At 54.0% G+C, this 18,192-nt stretch overlaps 1 protein-coding gene across 7 annotated transcripts in view; it reads right to left on the bottom strand.

The window, feature by feature from the left end:
• LOC142465628 (pyruvate carboxylase, mitochondrial-like) overlaps positions 1–18,192 on the bottom strand; it is a 248,894-nt gene that overhangs the window by 96,564 nt on the left and 134,138 nt on the right. For all 7 annotated transcript variants that reach the window (XM_075569745.1, XM_075569741.1, XM_075569744.1 and 4 more), the window contains 5 exons: positions 14,183–14,367; positions 8,678–8,843; positions 8,382–8,500; positions 6,675–6,792; positions 4,302–4,453 (listed from right to left, as the gene is read on the bottom strand). In XM_075569745.1, coding sequence (XP_075425860.1) covers positions 4,302–4,453; positions 6,675–6,792; positions 8,382–8,500; positions 8,678–8,843; positions 14,183–14,367 — 740 coding nt within the window. The remainder of the gene's footprint in view (positions 1–4,301; positions 4,454–6,674; positions 6,793–8,381; positions 8,501–8,677; positions 8,844–14,182; positions 14,368–18,192) is intronic.

Raw genomic sequence — 18,192 nt, 5'->3', positions numbered from 1 at the left:
TACCTCTAACACTGGGAGATGTCCCCAGGGACAGGAAGATACACCGTCACTAAGTGACCCGCACAGAGATACCTCTAACACTGGGAGATGTCCCCGGGGACAGGAAGATACACTGTCACTAAGTGACCCGCACAGAGATACCTCTAACACTGGGAGATGTCCCCAGGGACAGGAAGATACAATGTCACTAAGTGACCCGGCACAGAGATACCTCTAACACTGGGAGATGTCCCCAGGGACAGGAAGATACACTGTCACTAAGTGACCCGCACAGAGATACCTCTAACACTGGGAGATGTCCCCAGGGACAGGAAGATACACCGTCACTAAGTGACCCGCACAGAGATACCTCTAACACTGGGAGATGTCCCCAGGGACTGGAAGATACACTGTCACTAAGTGACCCGGCACAGAGATACCTCTAACACTGGGAGATGTCCCGGGGAAGGAAACTCGCTCCGAAATAACTTTATTTTCAAACCCGGCTCCTGTCACCAAACGGTCCCTGTCCCAGTCAGAGCCATAAATGACCTCACAGGAAGTGACTGCAGGACGGCGGAGAGAAGCGGCACGCTGAACATGGGAACACGGCGGCACACGGGAACACGACTGCACGCGGAACATGGGAACACGGCCACACACATGGGAGCAAGGCGGCAAGCTGAACACGACGGCACACGGGAACATGGCCACACACACACTGAACACGGCGGCACACGGGAACACACAGAGGAAAACTATGAAATCGATTACTTGGGAGGATTTAGCTGGATTATTTTATGTATAATAGTTTATTCTTGATGTGTTAAAAGCAGTTATTACCAGACATTAAACGTTTTTAGGGTGTATCCTAATACCGGTAGTTACCACACAGCAGATGGCTGGCTAACGAGCCATTAATATGGCTACATTGGCAAAGCCAACTCACGGGCCTTTCCTCGCTGAGGTTAGCTGGATTCAGAACCTTTTTCCGCTGCCAAATCGTTTTACCGCTGACCTGGCAAAGGTTTGTATCAGACGCTTGGCGCAGTTTAAAATCTGGGGAGTGAGGAGCCAGCACCGGCAGACAGCTGCTTCTCCGGCACTTTCTGGGCTCGGACTTCACCGCCCAAATCTTTGCTGCTCTGCTGCTTTTATGTATTTATTGTTGTCACGGGTCGAAGAGGTTCCTGGAACCTCGTTGCAGAAAGGTTTAAAGGTATGAAAAGAAAAACTCAAATACCCAGAGTAATAGAAAAAAAAATAAAAAATTATATATATATATCTATATATATCTATATCAATATAGACAGTGGTTGACAAATCACCAAAAAATCTACTCGCCACACAAAAAAATCTACTCGCCACCTAGTACCAAACGTGTGCTGCTTGGGCCAATATTTACTCGCCCGGGGGTTAAATCCACTCGCCCGGGGCGAGCAAATGTATAGGTTTGTCGAACCCTGGATATATATATAGATAGCAAATGGAAATATTACTGAATGCTCATTTACATGTCTTAGGCAGGTCTGTAACCCCGCCTTTCACCATTATCACCCAGCACACAGCACTTCCACTGCAGCAAGGGATTCTGGGAAATGACATGCAAATGAGCATACAGTGCCACTTTTTGCTTCAAAACCATTAACATGGTTCCCTATAGGCTTAAGCTTGCTGCATGGCCACAGCCAGGGTTAAGATGCATAGCCAGCAAACCCTCCCTCAGACAGCCGTTTCGATCTTAATGGGTCTCATCAATGTGGGGTTAGTTACACTGGCTATGCACAAATGAAGCAGGGATCGGTTTCACCACACAAAGTTAAGTTATGGTGGGTAAAAAAAGTGACAAAAACCCTCCCACAGACTCTTCAGAGAAAGTCTGAACCACAAACTTAATTGGACACACACACACACACACACACACACCACAGCAAAAAGATGAATACCAAAAACACAGGCCATAGGCTGAGAGAAACCAACAGATAAGGGAGGGAGAAGGGAAGGGTGCGAGAGTGGGGGAGGGAGAGAGGAGGGAAGGAGAGGGGGAGGAAAGGGGGAGAGAGGGGGAAAGAGCAAGGAATAGGAAGGGGGAGGAGGGAAGGGGGATGAGGGAAGGGGGATGAGGGGAGGGGGAAGAGGGAGAAAATAAATAATGAACATAAAGATGCTGAGGGAAAAGGATAGAAAGACAGATAAGAAAAAGAAGACACAATCCCTTTGCAATGGAACCAATAGACTGGACTTCACAGTAGGGCAAACAAAAATGGAGGCCGGAAAAGGAAACAATGTGCGCTAAAGGTACAGGGCGTGAGAGGGCGGCCATTTTTGAAAAAGATTCTTTTATTAAACTACAGAGTAGGCCAAAGAGAAAGGAAATATTTTACCACATAGCCTGGAAGCACAACGGTCAGAGCCGAAGTCTGAGCAAGAGGGCGGCCATCTTGAACCACCCTGATCAATTAAAATGTAAAAGGAAAACTTGTGAAAAACTGCATCCAATAGTCAGGCCATCAAACCGCTACAGACCGTGTGATATCGGCTCAGGATAAGACCCTGTGAAGTCTGCACAGGAAGCAGCTCGCCGCTTATTGGTAAACTGGAGCAAGTGAAAATACACCGGCGTTCCCATGTGGACACATTACTGCAGGTTTTAATGCCTCGTTAAATAAAGATTCAAATAAAATCAATTCAGGGCAACTGCAATGTTAAACAGACCTTTGTAGGGTAGGATAATCCAGTAAAGGAATGGAAAGCTGCTTTCTACACACAAGGGGAACCCAAAGTATGACCAGAGCCAGGGATCCGGAATATGGGAAAATCCAGGCATCAAAAAGGGTGGAAAGCATCGGGCAAGCGCGGCCGCAGGAGTGTTTGTGGGAGAAAGGCCCCGCTATTTGCTGCTTATTCCTGTGTATCACCAGCTGAGGTCTTTCCTCTCTGTGTATAAACTCAACGGCAAATGTCTAGTTCCCTGGATCACCTCCAAAACCCACAAGACATCACAAGGGCAGCTGGGACTCGTGGAAGTCAATTCCTTCTAACGGCAGTTACAAATCGCTCTAATAAAAGGAAAGGGGAAATATAAAGGTTCTAATTTAAAAACAAGTCAACCTTGCATACAAAGCTGGGGAGCTTCGGGGTAGCAACGCCGGGATTTTACCAGGTTTTAAACCGGTGTTGGCTCTCGCGGTGACCTTGGGCAAGTCGCCATCTTCCTGAGCTTCAGGCACCTAAATTAGATTGCACGCTCTTCAGGGCAGGGACTCGCTGCGCCTGCAGAACCCTACCCCTGCGTTCAGCAGATTGTCAGCTTGTCCATTTTATTCCGTTTTCCCTGCTCACCCAGCCCACGTTCTGCGCCAGTACCGATGCCAAAGCAATGCCACGTTGTTGCATTGCATGTCCGTGGCAAGTGCGACACAAGACGCGTTAAACCTTTCGTGGAACGTGGACCCCAACCCCAAAAGACAGAGCTGTGTTAGCGTGCGGGAGGCCATCTTTTATCTGGACACTGGGCACGTTACAAGAGACAGAGAGGTGCTCCTGTTAGCGTGCGGGTAGGCAAACATCTAGTCGTACACACGGGTTGTGCGCGCTAGCACGGGGACGGCCATCTTTAATTCTAAAACGCAGTCCAAGGAGTTTAACAGACTGAGAACAGCAAAGCATCGTATAAACCGACAGTATTTTCTCCCGCAGCTACAAGAGAGAAGAAAATGCCCTGTATTCTCCTGCGCTGAGAAAGGCTCAGCTGCCCCCTGCTGGAATGCAGAGGCTTTTATAGGCCATATAAAAGGGTAATAAAGATTGGTGAGTAACTGCTGGACTACCAGAAGTACTTGGATATTAACGGCACGTACTATGCCCCTAGAACTTGGATGCCCTTTAGAGCTCAGATGGACGATCCCGCTAATAATTTTTCAAGCTACTTGCCTGGCCACTTTGCAAAAGACAAACGGAGCTCATTAGCTTAACAGGGAATCAGTACCGCGGAGACTGGCAGCCCCGGTAATAATCCCCTTCACTTGGCTTTTTATAACCTCATCAGAAGCCTTACTGCCAAACTCACCTTTTAACAGCTATGAGCCCTACACCCGTTGCTGACAAACACAGATGGAGATGAGAGCGTGAGGGTGGCCATCTTTGATTAGAAGACACGGTTCATCAACACCTCTTGTAATCCTCTCTCACCCAGAGGGGCATGATTAAACACGGAGGTCTTAAAGCTGCAGCTCAATGTCATCTTCAATCACCAGTTGGAGTTGTATTAACCTTCTCCCCACACGCACACGCAAACGCACACGCACACACTTCTAGCTCACCTGCTTGGCCAGCTTGACGGAATCATGGGTCAGCCTGTCCCTGACCTGAGGATCGAGGTGAGCGGCCGGGGCTATCTCTACCACCTTCTGGTGTCTCCTCTGGATGGAGCAGTCTCGCTCGTACAGATGCACCACGTTACCGTACTTATCACCTGTGGGAAACAGGAGGAAGTCACATGTGCGTGTGTCAGTGCGTGTCGGTGTATGTGAGACCGAGTGTGGATATTTGGGGTCAGGGAAACTCCCATTCCACAGATACTTATTGGTTCAGCTGTCAGTATTCCTTCCTGTATTTTCACAGGTGGAGCTCGTGGTTATCCAGTAGGATGCTGCAACATCATCCCCATCATCCCCATCATCCCCATCATCCCCATCATCCGCATCATCCCCATCATCCGCATCATCCGCATCATCCGCATCATCTGCATCATCCCCATCATCTCCATCATCCCCTGCTGATGTTATAGCTTCCCAGCGTAGGGAGGAGAGGAGGCGGGCTCAGAGTAGGGAGGAGAGGAGGCGGGCTCGGCGTAGGGAGGAGAGGAGGCGGGCTCGGCGTAGGGAGGAGAGGAGGTGGGCTCAGAGTAGGGAGGAGAGGAGGCGGGCTCGGCATAGGGAGGAGAGGAGGCGGGCTCAGCGTAGGGAGGAGAGGAGCCGGGCTCAGTGTAGGGAGGAGAGGAGCCGGGCTCAGAGTAGGGAGGAGAGGAGCCGGGCTCAGAGTAGGGAGGAGAGGAGCCGGGCTCAGAGTAGGGAGGAGAGGAGCCGGGCTCAGAGTAGGGAGGAGAGGAGCCGGGCTCAGAGTAGGGAGGAGAGGAGGCGGGCTCAGAGTAGGGAGGAGAGGAGCTGGGATCAGAGTAGGGAGGAGAGGAGGCGGGCTCAGAGTAGGGAGGAGAGGAGGTGGGCTCAGTGTAGGGAGGAGAGGAGGTGGGCTCAGAGTAGGGAGGAGAGGAGGCGGGCTCAGAGTAGGGAGGAGAGGAGGCGGGCTCAGAGTAGGGAGGAGAGGAGGCGGGCTCAGAGTAGGGAGGAGAGGAGGCGGGCTCAGCGTAGGGAGGAGAGGAGGCGGGCTCAGAGTAGGGAGGAGAGGAGGCGGGCTCAGAGTAGGGAGGAGAGGAGGCGGGCTCAGAGTAGGGAGGAGAGGAGGCGGGCTCAGAGTAGGGAGGAGAGGAGCCGGGCTCAGAGTAGGGAGGAGAGGAGGCGGGCTCAGTGTAGGGAGGAGAGGAGGCGGGCTCAGTGTAGGGAGGAGAGGAGGTGGGCTCAGAGTAGGGAGGAGAGGAGGCAGGCTCAGAGTAGGGAGGAGAGGAGGCGGGCTCAGAGTAGGGAGGAGAGGAGGCGGGCTCAGAGTAGGGAGGAGAGGAGGCGGGCTCAGAGTAGGGAGGAGAGGAGGCGGGCTCAGAGTAGGGAGGAGAGGAGGCGGGCTCAGCGTAGGGAGGAGAGGAGGCGGGCTCAGAGTAGGGAGGAGAGGAGGCGGGCTCAGAGTAGGGAGGAGAGGAGGCGGGCTCAGTGTAGGGAGGAGAGGAGGCGGGCTCAGAGTAGGGAGGAGAGGAGCCGGGCTCAGAGTAGGGAGGAGAGGAGCCGGGCTCAGCGTAGGGAGGAGAGGAGGCGGGCTCAGAGTAGGGAGGAGAGGAGGCGGGCTCAGCGTAGGGAGGAGAGGAGGCGGGCTCAGAGTAGGGAGGAGAGGAGGCGGGCTCAGAGTAGGGAGGAGAGGAGGCGGGCTCAGAGTAGGGAGGAGAGGAGGCGGGCTCAGTGTAGGGAGGAGAGGAGCCGGGCTCAGAGTAGGGAGGAGAGGAGCCGGGCTCAGAGTAGGGAGGAGAGGAGGCGGGCTCAGAGTAGGGAGGAGAGGAGGCGGGCTCAGAGTAGGGAGGAGAGGAGGCGGGCTCAGCGTAGGGAGGAGGAGGTGGGCTCAGCGTAGGGAGGAGAGGAGGCGGGCTCAGAGTAGGGAGGAGAGGAGGCGGGCTCAGAGTAGGGAGGAGAGGAGGTGGGCTCAGAGTAGGGAGGAGAGGAGGCGGGCTCAGCGTAGGGAGGAGAGGAGGCGGGCTCAGAGTAGGGAGGAGAGGAGGCGGGCTCAGAGTAGGGAGGAGAGGAGGCGGGCTCAGCGTAGGGAGGAGAGGAGGCGGGCTCAGAGTAGGGAGGAGAGGAGGCGGGCTCAGCATAGGGAGGAGAGGAGGCGGGCTCAGAGTAGGGAGGAGAGGAGGCGGGCTCAGCATAGGGAGGAGAGGAGGCGGGCACAGAGTAGGGAGGAGAGGAGGCGGGCTCAGCGTAGGGAGGAGAGGAGGCGGCACAGAGTAGGGAGGAGAGGAGCCCGACGGCGCAGGGAGGAGAGGAGCCCGACGGCGCAGGGAGGAACCGAGTTGCTGCGCTAGGATTCCTACTCACCCAGTATCTGCACTTCTATGTGACGAGGCTTCTCGATGAACTTCTCCACAAACAGAGCCCCGTTCCCGAAGGCAGACAGCGCCTCCGAGTACGCCCGCGTGTAATTCTCCTCCAGCTCCTGCAAGGAAGGAAGCGCTGCGTATTAAAGAGGTGCACTGCCCGGGATGTTACCCCATCCGCTCCCCGCTGGGAAACATGACATGCGTATATCATTTCATCTGATACTACCGATATATCAGGCAAATCAAACCAACGCCGTGCTAATATCCAGCTCTGAAGTGCATACAGTGACCGTATCTCCCTGTGCCCAAGTCACCTCACTTAGACTGTTAGCTCTTCAGGGCAGTGAAAGGCTGGCGGCATCCAATGCACAGAGCAGCAGATACTAAGCGCTGCATAAGGAAGATTCAAACGCATTTTGCCAGGGAAAAATATTGATGCTAGTTTTTTAATCAATTAACAGTTATTTGCATAAAATCACCCATTAAACACGTCCCTGCTATTAGGTCACTTTTCCCTACGTGGGACTGTCCCTTTAACCCAGGGGTGCGCAAACTGGGGGGCGCGAGATATTTTTCTTTGGGGGGGGGGGAGGGCGGCAGTTACAGAGGCCCCGCGCCCTTCAGCACAAGGCCTCTGTAACTCACCTAAATTCAGCCGGCTTCGGGCAACTCGGCGTCATCAGGTGACATGACGTCACATGACCCTGAGGCGTCATTTGGCAGCAGATTAAAGGTATGGGGTTGCGACAATGGGGGAGAGCAGGCTGGGGACAGCGCAATGTTTGCGCACCCCTGCTTTAACCCATTAAACACGTCCCTGTCATTAAGTAACTTTGCTCCTACGTGGGACTCACTCCATTTTTACGTAACAAGGCCCACAGCCTGCAGTAAAGTGATCACATGACCGCTGCTTTAGGTTACAGACTCATTTAACCAGACCCCATATGGTACAGAATGGAGAAGACATGAATATGGAGGGGACCTGCTCCTCTAAGAGCTGCTTATCACGTCGGCAGGAGCAGAACACCATCTGTGACTGCGGGAAGCAGAGCCCGGGAACACAAAATGGCGGGAGTTACAGAGAGAGACTAGAAATATTTATGGTTGGGGAAAGTCCTGGATATTTGTCCCAATCAGCTGGAAGAGAACAGCAGGGCAGCGTTACCTAATGAGCGCTGTGGGAGAGGGCGCAGGGGGTTCAATCAAGCGGGTGGATTGTTGCTTTTCCAATTTCCCAGTGAGAACAGGTGATGGCGAACGTTACCAACGTCTCCCTCCTTAGCGTTACTGTTCGCCTCATTTGCCTGCTTTCTAGGGACCTGATATTTCGTTGGGATTGCAGTATCCTTTGTGGGTGACACACACACGGCTGGAGAAGGTAACCTGCTTGTACCGCTCTGCAAGTGGAAGGACACCTCCCCCCCCTCCGGGGCCTGAGACGGCCCAGGAAAGATTGCGGCCGCAGAGCTGCTAATCACCACGCGGCTTCCCGAAGTCGCCATCTCGCTGCCGTGTAGTGCCCTACGCACGGCAATCTAGGGCGCGACTTTGGGAAGCGGAGCGGTGATCGACAACTTGGCTTCCAAAAGACTTCGGCAGATCTTTCAGCCCCTCACACCCCCCACCCAGCTCTTCACACGTCCTGGGTAAGTGGGGAAGTTGGGCTCTCAAGCCCTGAATATACACCCGCGCGCATTGGCCGTACCTCGTAGCTTCGCACCACTCTCATGCCGCGGCCGCCCCCTCCGTACGCAGCCTTGAAGATGATGGGGAAATCCGTGACGGACGTGATGGGCGCATTGGTACCTGGGACAACCGGTACTCCTGTATAGAAAGGGCCGCAGGTACTCAGACCCAGACAAACTCACCGGGCAATTCTACTTATTAACCTTGTTAGGGGGAGGGGGGCGACAACAATCGCTCTGCATCTCCCCCGCCTCCCCCTCTCCATCCCACTATCACCCCCTCCTTTTCCCATGGATATCCCGGCGCCTTCCTTACCGGCGTTGATAGCGATGCCTCGGGCCTCCACCTTATCGCCCATCTTGCGCACCACATCTGGGGAGGGGCCGATGAAGCGCACGCCGGCGTCGTTGCAGGCCTGGGCGAAGTCCGAGCGCTCGGAGAGAAACCCATATCCGGGGTGAACAGCGTCAACTTCGTTCTCCTGGAAGAGACAAGAGACGTGGGTCAGTCCCGCGTAGGAGCAAAAGTGACCCAATGACCTACTAAAGGGAAGTAGCCAGCACCTTTGGGAGGGAGAGAAAAGGGGAGAACAACAACTGGATTTCCATAGAAAAGGGGGGGGGGTTACAACCTTTACCTAATCTCTTGTGATAACACTGTTGCAAACTCTTTATTACACAGGAAAACCCTTATGATTAGAATTGGCCACAGACTGGCAGAGGACCGTCCCCAATCCCCGCGTGCACGACCCTCCCAGCCCCCACACATGTTGCTCTGACGGCGAAGCGATCCAGCTCCCCTAAAAGCCAAAAACAGAGCCGTGCGCCAAACTCCCCCGCCGGCAAATAAACCCAGTGCGAGTCCGGGCCGTACGCCCGGGCCGAGCGTGAGGAGCGCGGGCGAGAGAGAGGAGTGCGGGCGAGAGAGAGGTGGTATTATTACACTCGGGGGTGGGGGGGAAGCAGGACGCTGATTAATGGGATGTAGATGCGGCTCTGCCCTTATTGCACCTGGGTCTCTGCAAGCGGAGCTTTGTGAGCGCGGTAACGAGCCGTTAATTGGATGTAATGAAGTAGACACGGCTCAGTGTCTGGGTCACTGCTGGGACTTTCAATTAGTGCCGTCAGAGACGGGTCTGATCTGGCCCCCTGCCCCCCCGGGCGGCGCGAGGCAGAGACGGGTCTGATCTGGCCCCCTGCCCCCCCGGGCGGCGGAGGCAGAGACGGGTCTGATCTGGCCCCCTGCCCCCCCGGGCGGTGCGAGGCAGAGACGGGTCTGATCTGGCCCCCTGCCCCCCCGGGCGGCGGAGGCAGAGACGGGTCTGATCTGGCCCCCTGCTCCCCCGGGCGGCGGAGGCAGAGACGGGTCTGATCTGGCCCCCTGCTCCCCCGGGCGGCGCGAGGCAGAGACGGGTCTGATCTGGCCCCCTGCTCCTCCGGCGGCACGAGGCAGAGACGGGTCTGATCTGGCCCCCTGCCCCCCCGGGCGGCGGAGGCAGAGACGGGTCTGATCTGCCCCCTGCTCCCCCGGGCGGCGGAGGCAGAGACGGGTCTGATCTGGCCCCCTGCCCCCCCGGGCGGCACGAGGCAGAGACGGGTCTGATCTGGCCCCCTGCTCCCCCGGGCGGTGCGACCCAGAGACGGGTCTGATCTGGCCCCCTGCTCCCCCGGGCGGCGGAGGCAGAGACGGGTCTGATCTGGCCCCCTGCCCCCCCGGGCGGCGGAGGCAGAGACGGGTCTGATCTGGCCCCCTGCCCCCCCGGGCGGCACGAGGCAGAGACGGGTCTGATCTGGCCCCCTGTCCCTCGGGCGGCGGAGGCAGAGACGGGTCTGATCTGGCCCCCTGCCCCCCCGGGCGGCGGAGGCAGAGACGGGTCTGATCTGGCCCCCTGCTCCCCCGGGCGGTGCGACCCAGAGACGGGTCTGATCTGGCCCCCTGCCCCCCCGGGCGGTGCGACCCAGAGACGGGTCTGATCTGGCCCCCTGCCCCCCGGGCGGCAGAGGCAGAGACGGGTCTGATCTGGCCCCCTGCCCCCCCGGGCGGCACGAGGCAGAGACGGGTCTGATCTGGCCCCCTGCTCCCCCGGGCGGCGCGAGGCAGAGACGGGTCTGATCTGGCCCCCTGCCCCCCCGGGCGGCGGAGGCAGAGACGGGTCTGATCTGGCCCCCTGCCCCCCCGGGCGGCGCGAGGCAGAGACGGGTCTGATCTGGCCCCCTGCCCCCCCGGGCGGCGGAGGCAGAGACGGGTCTGATCTGGCCCCCTGCCCCCCCGGGCGGCGCGAGGCAGAGACGGGTCTGATCTGGCCCCCTGCCCCCCCGGGCGGCGGAGGCAGAGACAGGTCTGATCTGGCCCCCTGCCCCCCCCGGGCGGCGGAGGCAGAGACGGGTCTGATCTGGCCCCCTGCTCCCCCGGGCGGCGGAGGCAGAGACGGGTCTGATCTGGCCCCCTGCTCCCCCGGACGGTGCGAGGCAGAGACGGGTCTGATCTGGCCCCCTGCCCCCCCCGGGCGGCGGAGGCAGAGACAGGTCTGATCTGGCCCCCTGACCCCCCCGGGCGGCGGAGGCAGAGACGGGTCTGATCTGGCCCCCTGCTCCCCCGGGCGGCGGAGGCAGAGACGGGTCTGATCTGGCCCCCTGCCCCCCCGGGCAGCGCGAGGCAGAGACGGGTCTGATCTGGCCCCCTGCCCCCCCGGACGGTGCGAGGCAGAGACGGGTCTGATCTGGCCCCCTGCTCCCCCGGACGGTGCGAGGCAGAGACAGGTCTGATCTGGCCCCCTGCCCCCCCGGGCGGCGGAGGCAGAGACGGGTCTGATCTGGCCCCCTGCCCCCCCGGGCGGCGGAGGCAGAGACGGGTCTGATCTGGCCCCCTGCCCCCCCGGGCGGCGGAGGCAGAGACGGGTCTGATCTGGCCCCCTGCCCCCCCGGGCGGCACGAGGCAGAGACGGGTCTGATCTGGCCCCCTGCCCCCCCGGACGGCGGAGGCAGAGACGGGTCTGATCTGGCCCCCTGCCCCCCCAGGCGGCGGAGGCAGAGACGGGTCTGATCTGGCCCCCTGCCCCCCCGGGCGGCGGAGGCAGAGACGGGTCTGATCTGGCCCCCTGCTCCCCCGGGCGGCGCGAGGCAGAGACGGGTCTGATCTGGCCCCCTGCTCCCCCGGGCGGCGGAGGCAGAGACGGGTCTGATCTGGCCCCCTGCTCCCCCGGGCGGCGCGAGGCAGAGACGGGTCTGATCTGGCCCCTGCCCCCCCGGGCGGCGCGAGGCAGAGACGGGTCTGATCTGGCCCCCTGCTCCCCCGGACGGCGGAGGCAGAGACGGGTCTGATCTGGCCCCCTGCCCCCCCGGACGGCGGAGGCAGAGAGATTTCCCTTTATCCCCTAATCGCATTTGCTGAGGGAACAGTCACATTTGCAGCTGCCGTTTCCCCAGACGTGCAGGTTGCACACGCTGTACAGATCGTGTGTTAATACGTGTGGGTTTGTGTATATAGAGGGGCTGGGTACAGGACCGGGAGGTGCGAAACGTTGCTCCTTTTCTCTTGTTTTTTACCCCTGATGCCTGTTTGATGAATGAAACGTTTCTATATTGTGCACCTGCCAGCGAGAGCTGCGGATTCTCTTTCCTAGTTCTGTCTATGTTTGTCGCTGGATGGTGATCCCGGCTGCACCGCAAGCACCCGAATCTAAAGACACGTCATTTGTCCTACCCTCTGCGCAATTAGAGTGCCCTGAACATTTGTGTTTTATACACACCCCCCCTCCCCCCCAAAAAGTTTCCTGCAATTGTCAGGTCATTTAAAAGTTGTACCAAATACAGAAGACCGTACAATGCATCCAATCTCGGACACGATATTCGAGAGGGTTGGGGTTCCTAACAATGCATCTGATCTCAGAAGCGCTATTAGAGAGGGTTGGGGTTCCTTACAATGCATCTGATCTCAGACGCGCTATTAGAGAGGGTTGGGGTTCCTTACAATGCATCTGATCTCAGACACACAATTAGAGAGGGTTGGGGTTCCTCAGAATCTCACAATATAATTATAGGGTTCCTTAACCAAAGGGTAAGGGGGAGGGGTGTGCGTTGGCGGATAAGGGTTTTACACATTAAACATGTCACGGTTATTAGGTCGCTTTGAATATTTAGACGGAAGCCGATAACACTGACACATTGTGTAAAATTACAGACTGATTTATTTTTATTTGCTACTCGGGACTGAACCTTTAAATCCTAATACTCAATCTCACCCTTCGTAGGATGATTGCAGACAAGTGGCAGATCCCAATAAAAGGATAATAAAACCTCCAAATGTAAATAAATGAGCCTGGCGGATAAAATAAACACAGCCCCCAGTGCATGTGATGAATACCAGAGAGCCACGCTGCCATAAACTAGCAGCAAACGCAGGGGCAATGCAATTACATTTCACTTTGTTTGGCAGTCAGTCTATAATATTGAATATACAGTATATTTTATAGCAGGAACGTCGATGAGCCAAGAATGGACAAAGCAAAACAGCAGGCTACGTTGGCAGTGAAGGGGTTAACCGAGACTGCTACACGTCTAATGACCAGACAATACATGCTGTATTAGGGTTTTATTCCCTGTATGAAACTGGTCATTTCAGTATTGCCTATATCGTATTTTCTTTTCTATTAACCCATTGAACATGTCCCTGTCATTAGGTCACTTTGCTCCTACGTGGGACTGACCCTTTAACCCATTAAACACGTCCCTGTCATTAGGTCACTTTGCTCCTACGTGGGACTGTCCCTTGAACCCAATAAACCGGTCAGTTTGATTTCTGAAAAATGATCCCCAGAATAGCTAACGATCTTCCCAGAGGGTCTCGGAGACCCTTGGAAGTCCACATGAGAAAACTACTCCATGATGCCAGGTAAAGTGCAGTAAATGACAATACACCACAGAGGCTGCCACACGGGGTCACTACTGCAGGCGCCGGCGTCGCCAGAACAATGCAAGGAGAGGGTCAAAAAATCCAAAGCTGGTCGTCTGGTTTGAAGGGCGCCACGTGCAGCGAAGTTTCTATTTTTAGGTGGCGAACCTTTGAAGTTGCAATATGCGCATCAATACAATCTGCGCACTGACAAGTGATCGGCTAAGCTGCCGATCGATCCGCCTCCCCCCCCACCCCCGTGTGCCGGTCCCAGCGCTCGCTCCCCCCCACCCTTTCAAGTGACCCTGCAGCGTCATTTGACGCGCGTTACCATGACGACGTGTCACGTCACATAACCACCCTGTGGCGTCATGGCGACGTGACCAGAAGCCGACAGAATCCCGGTAAGTTGAGTGTGTGGGGAAGAACACGGGGCCTCTGCAACCTCCCGCGCCCCCCAGGAAAAGCCTACACCCCCCAGTTTGTGCACTGCTGCTTTATATCCCTGTTAGGGCAGCAGAAGAGTACCCAGGATGCAAAGTTCTGCGGGGAGGATCATGTGACCAGGCAGTCACTAGATACAATTGGTGCACTGCTAGAGAGCGGGCAGGGCTTAAAAATGGGAACAGGGAGGGGATGTGACTTTGTAAATGGTTGCTATAGAAACAAAAATGCTTGTTACATTATAATACATAAAAATGTCTAAGAATTGTTATTTTTTTAATGCTATTTTCTCATAGTACAGAACTGATTTATTAAACAGAAACACATGTAGGATATTGCTTGAACGGCAGCTTTAATGGGGCGGAATGAAAGATGGCGCAGTCACGCTCACAGACATGGTTAAACGTAGGCCCTTAAGAAGTGTTAACGGGCGCCCTGTATAAAGGGGTCGAGCGGTTAGCCGGTGCCACGCTGCGGCCTGCTCACCTTTGCCACTTTGATGATGTCGGGGATATGCAGGTAGGCCTGGACGGGTGGCAGCCCCTTCCCGATCAGATACGCCTCGTCTGCCTTCTGCCGGTGTACCTGGCCCGTATCCTGCTCAGAGTATACAGCGACCGTCCTTATCCCCAGCTCCGTGCAGGCTCTGAACACTCGCGTGGCAATCTCGCCTGGGAGACAGGAAATACACACATGGGACAGTCAGGCATAAGAGCCAGGTATTGGGGGGGAGCGGGCAGATTTACGCAGCAGTGCTAGCCCATAACACAGCTTAGCAAACACGGCCCTCGCCTGCTCATTCAACAAGATTTGAGGTTACTGAATCCCCCAAAGACAATACGACGCATTCATTAAAAAGGTTCCCTCAGTGCCACCCTGTTGAGGTCCACGTCCCAGGTCCACGTCCCGGTGGCTTCTTTGGGTAGTAAGGTGCGGATTAAAAGAAGGGGCAGGTATCACGATGATTGTCCCATGCGTGGAAGTGTGATGCTGGACCCTCTGGCAGCTAAAAGGGACATCAAATCTCCCCCTCCGCCCCCCTCCCCGGGACACCCCTCCCCCCACGCTGCTCCTTTTAACGTTCCTCTCAGTTGGTAGGGCACGGGGCCTCCTGAATGGCCATGTGGCGATGGGATGGGGACTCAAGAATAGGTCATTCTGGGAAATGTGAGGCTGCCCTTCATGGAAAGAGTGGAGGATCCGTGGCATAGCCACCCAGCAACGGTGGTATTAGTTCATTCAATAGAGCAATTAAACAATGATGGGGGTACACGGGTATACATGTGAAGATAAATATAACTGGAACGTATAGGAGGTTGTACAAGAAACAAGGACATGGGCCGAAAGGTTCTGATCCACAGACACATTCCATGTTTCTATTTCAATAAGTTGTTTAACTGATGATTGCGCTGCTGTGTGTAATTACATTATATACAACACATAGAAATAGATATATACAGTCTATCAATGTCATCGGCTTAATAAAAGCCAAGTAAACAATACCCACACATATACAAACATACATATACAAACATACATATATATACAAACATACATATATACACATATACACACATACATATATACACACATACATATATATACACATACAAACATACATATATATACACACACATATACAAACATACATATATACACACATAGACATACATATATACACACAGAAATACAAAGGAGATTATAGGTGGCACACCACTGTTTTAAAGAATTTTTTTTTAAGGAGTTTACATTTGGTGCTCACCTTCCGTTGATCCTGGCGTCCCAAACCTGGATCCAAAGTAATAGCAAGATAGGAGAAAGGAAGAGGCACACAAATTGTAGTGGAATCAAATGATTTCAAATGTATTAATGCATCAGAGCTAACATTGTTAGCTCTGATGCATTAATACATTTGCAATCATTTGATTCCACTACAATTTGTGTGCCTCTTCCTTTCTCCTATCTTGATATATACAAACAGACATACACATATACAAACATACATATATACACACATATACAAACATACATATATACACACATATACAAACATACATATATACAAACATACATATATACACACTTATACAAACATACATATATACACACATATACAAACATACATATATACAAACATACATATATACACACTTATACAAACATACATATACAAACAGACATATACACACCCACACATATACAAACATACATATATACACACAGACACATATATACAAACAGACATACACACACACACATATAACGATAGATAGATAGACAGACAGACAGACAGACAGACAGACAGACAGACAGACAGACAGACAGACAGACAGACAGACAGACAGACAGACAGACAGACAGACAGACAGACAGACAGACAGACAGACAGATAGATAGATAGATAGATAGATAGATAGACAGACAGATAGACAGACAGACAGACAGATCTGTTCTCCCCCCCACACTCTCTGGAAACATGTTGCTGCTGCTGATGTCCGTGATGCGGTCATACCTGTGAGGGAGGGTCCAGGAGATCTGAGTGTCTGCGATGTTGTGGGGTAACAGGACAGGCTTTCAGTTATCCTTGGGTTCTTTCCATGTGGTGACAGCGCCTCCAGTCACAGCAGGATGCAGTATAACTGCAGGCAGTCCATACAATGACAGTCTTACGCCTATACTTCAGGCTCAAACTGCAACTCAGCCAGAAGTATATAAACAGGACCTTTATTTGATGCAGCCACTGCAGGATGGTATATTAGCGTTGCATATAGTAGAGTAGGGGTTTCAGGCCCTTGGATGGTGCTGGCCAGCAGATAATGTGATGAGGCCTTGTGCTAAGCACAGATCTTCACTCCTCCACCCATGAGGGGCTGAAGGGAACTCTAACACACACACTCCTCTCCCCAGGAGGGGCGGAGGAGAACTGACTCCTATAATTTAGAACATCCTCCCTCATGCAAAAGGGGAGGGCACAGGGTCTGCACCATGATAGGCTGCAACACAGACCCTGTGTCACCACCTCTCCTGCCACTCAAAGAGGCTGCGTGAGGGGGGGGGGGTGTAAAACCCTACAGGATAGTCTGTCACTGTCTGTACCTAGGAGAACTTACGTGACAGGAAGGCAGAAAGATAGCTGGACCAGCCATGGCTATACTCTACCCTAGGTGAATATTCCCATGTCCTCACTGGGATCCAATTTGGGCACCAACCAGTAACCTGAAGCATACAGAACAGGTTACTGCAGATGTTACAACATAACCATTACAGTCATACAGACAATTGCCCTCACCATCCACTGATTTACAGCAATGACGAACACATAACTACTCTTCCAACGGGAAGACAAACAAGACTCTCTTTTACAATATTTTGGATCTGGCTTCCTGACTACTCTCCCATCGAATAGTTTGGTCCACACAAGATATTTCTGGAGAACCAGGATGTTGCCTGACTTCTGCACGGCCTTTGTATATGCAGGTACCTACCAACCATTCTTCCATGACAGAACGAATTTTGTAATCAGCAATAAATCTGTAATCAGATGTCTTGGTCTTTATATTCTCTATATCAGCTAGTCGCAACCATTCCTGACGGTTTCATCCATTATTGGCTCAGGTACATATGGGAATTTATATCCGTGCGACTGACGGTACCTGTTAAACATTGCTCTGTCAACTCTACTTAGCTTTATAATCTTATGGTCAGCTCCTTGACCAGGTGTAATACCCAGAACTTAGGCTCACTGAGCTCTACCTCCGGATAGAATACGGAGGGGCCCTTAGGAACTCATATTCCTAAATTGATCCTGCCCAACCTTTTGCGAAGAGCCTCAGCAATCTCTTCCTGGAAGAGTTGACCTTCCTCCCACCAGTGGTCCACGATGGAGCCATCCACGAGCAGTAGCCGTGTTCTATTAAGGCTAGCAGCATAGCCCTCAAACATTGGGTCCCACCACTTAAGAGGTTCCCTAGACTGACCTTCTACAAGGTTAACTATCGGACCTAGTGTCCATCTAGGAGCACACACCAGACGTGGAAGATTGTTGAGAGAGATGAATCCCTAAAGGACTTAAATGACCCTGGAGACTTAGCCACAGGAATTCGGCTGGAAAAAGGTATTTCACCCTCAGATTCATCGGACCACCCATCTTTCCCACCAAAGTCTCTTGACATACCCGGGCACAGGTTATCGCTAGGGAACTTGGTTAACACAAATGGGGTTGCTTCCGGATCCAATACCTTGGAACTATGGGCCAAAATAATAGGATTAGGAGCCAAGGGTTTGAGGCCTAGGATGATCCTGGACATACTGCACAGAATTGACCTTTCACTTACTCCCAGAGAATTGTATTGAACCAGGCGTAGGGGCAGGTGGGAGGGCTGGTGACGGGGCATGGGCAACTGGGGCCGGTGTACTGGGCCTATCACTGTCCATGACCAGTCCAAGGGATGTACTGGTAGGTCGGCCACGACCTCTAGGAGATGGTACAGGGGCCA

Source organism: Ascaphus truei, chromosome 14, assembly GCF_040206685.1.
Source record: "Ascaphus truei isolate aAscTru1 chromosome 14, aAscTru1.hap1, whole genome shotgun sequence".
Lineage (NCBI taxonomy): Eukaryota > Metazoa > Chordata > Amphibia > Anura > Ascaphidae > Ascaphus > Ascaphus truei.
Note: the sequence above shows the minus strand (reverse complement) of the source record. Positions and strands in the feature narration are given on the sequence as shown.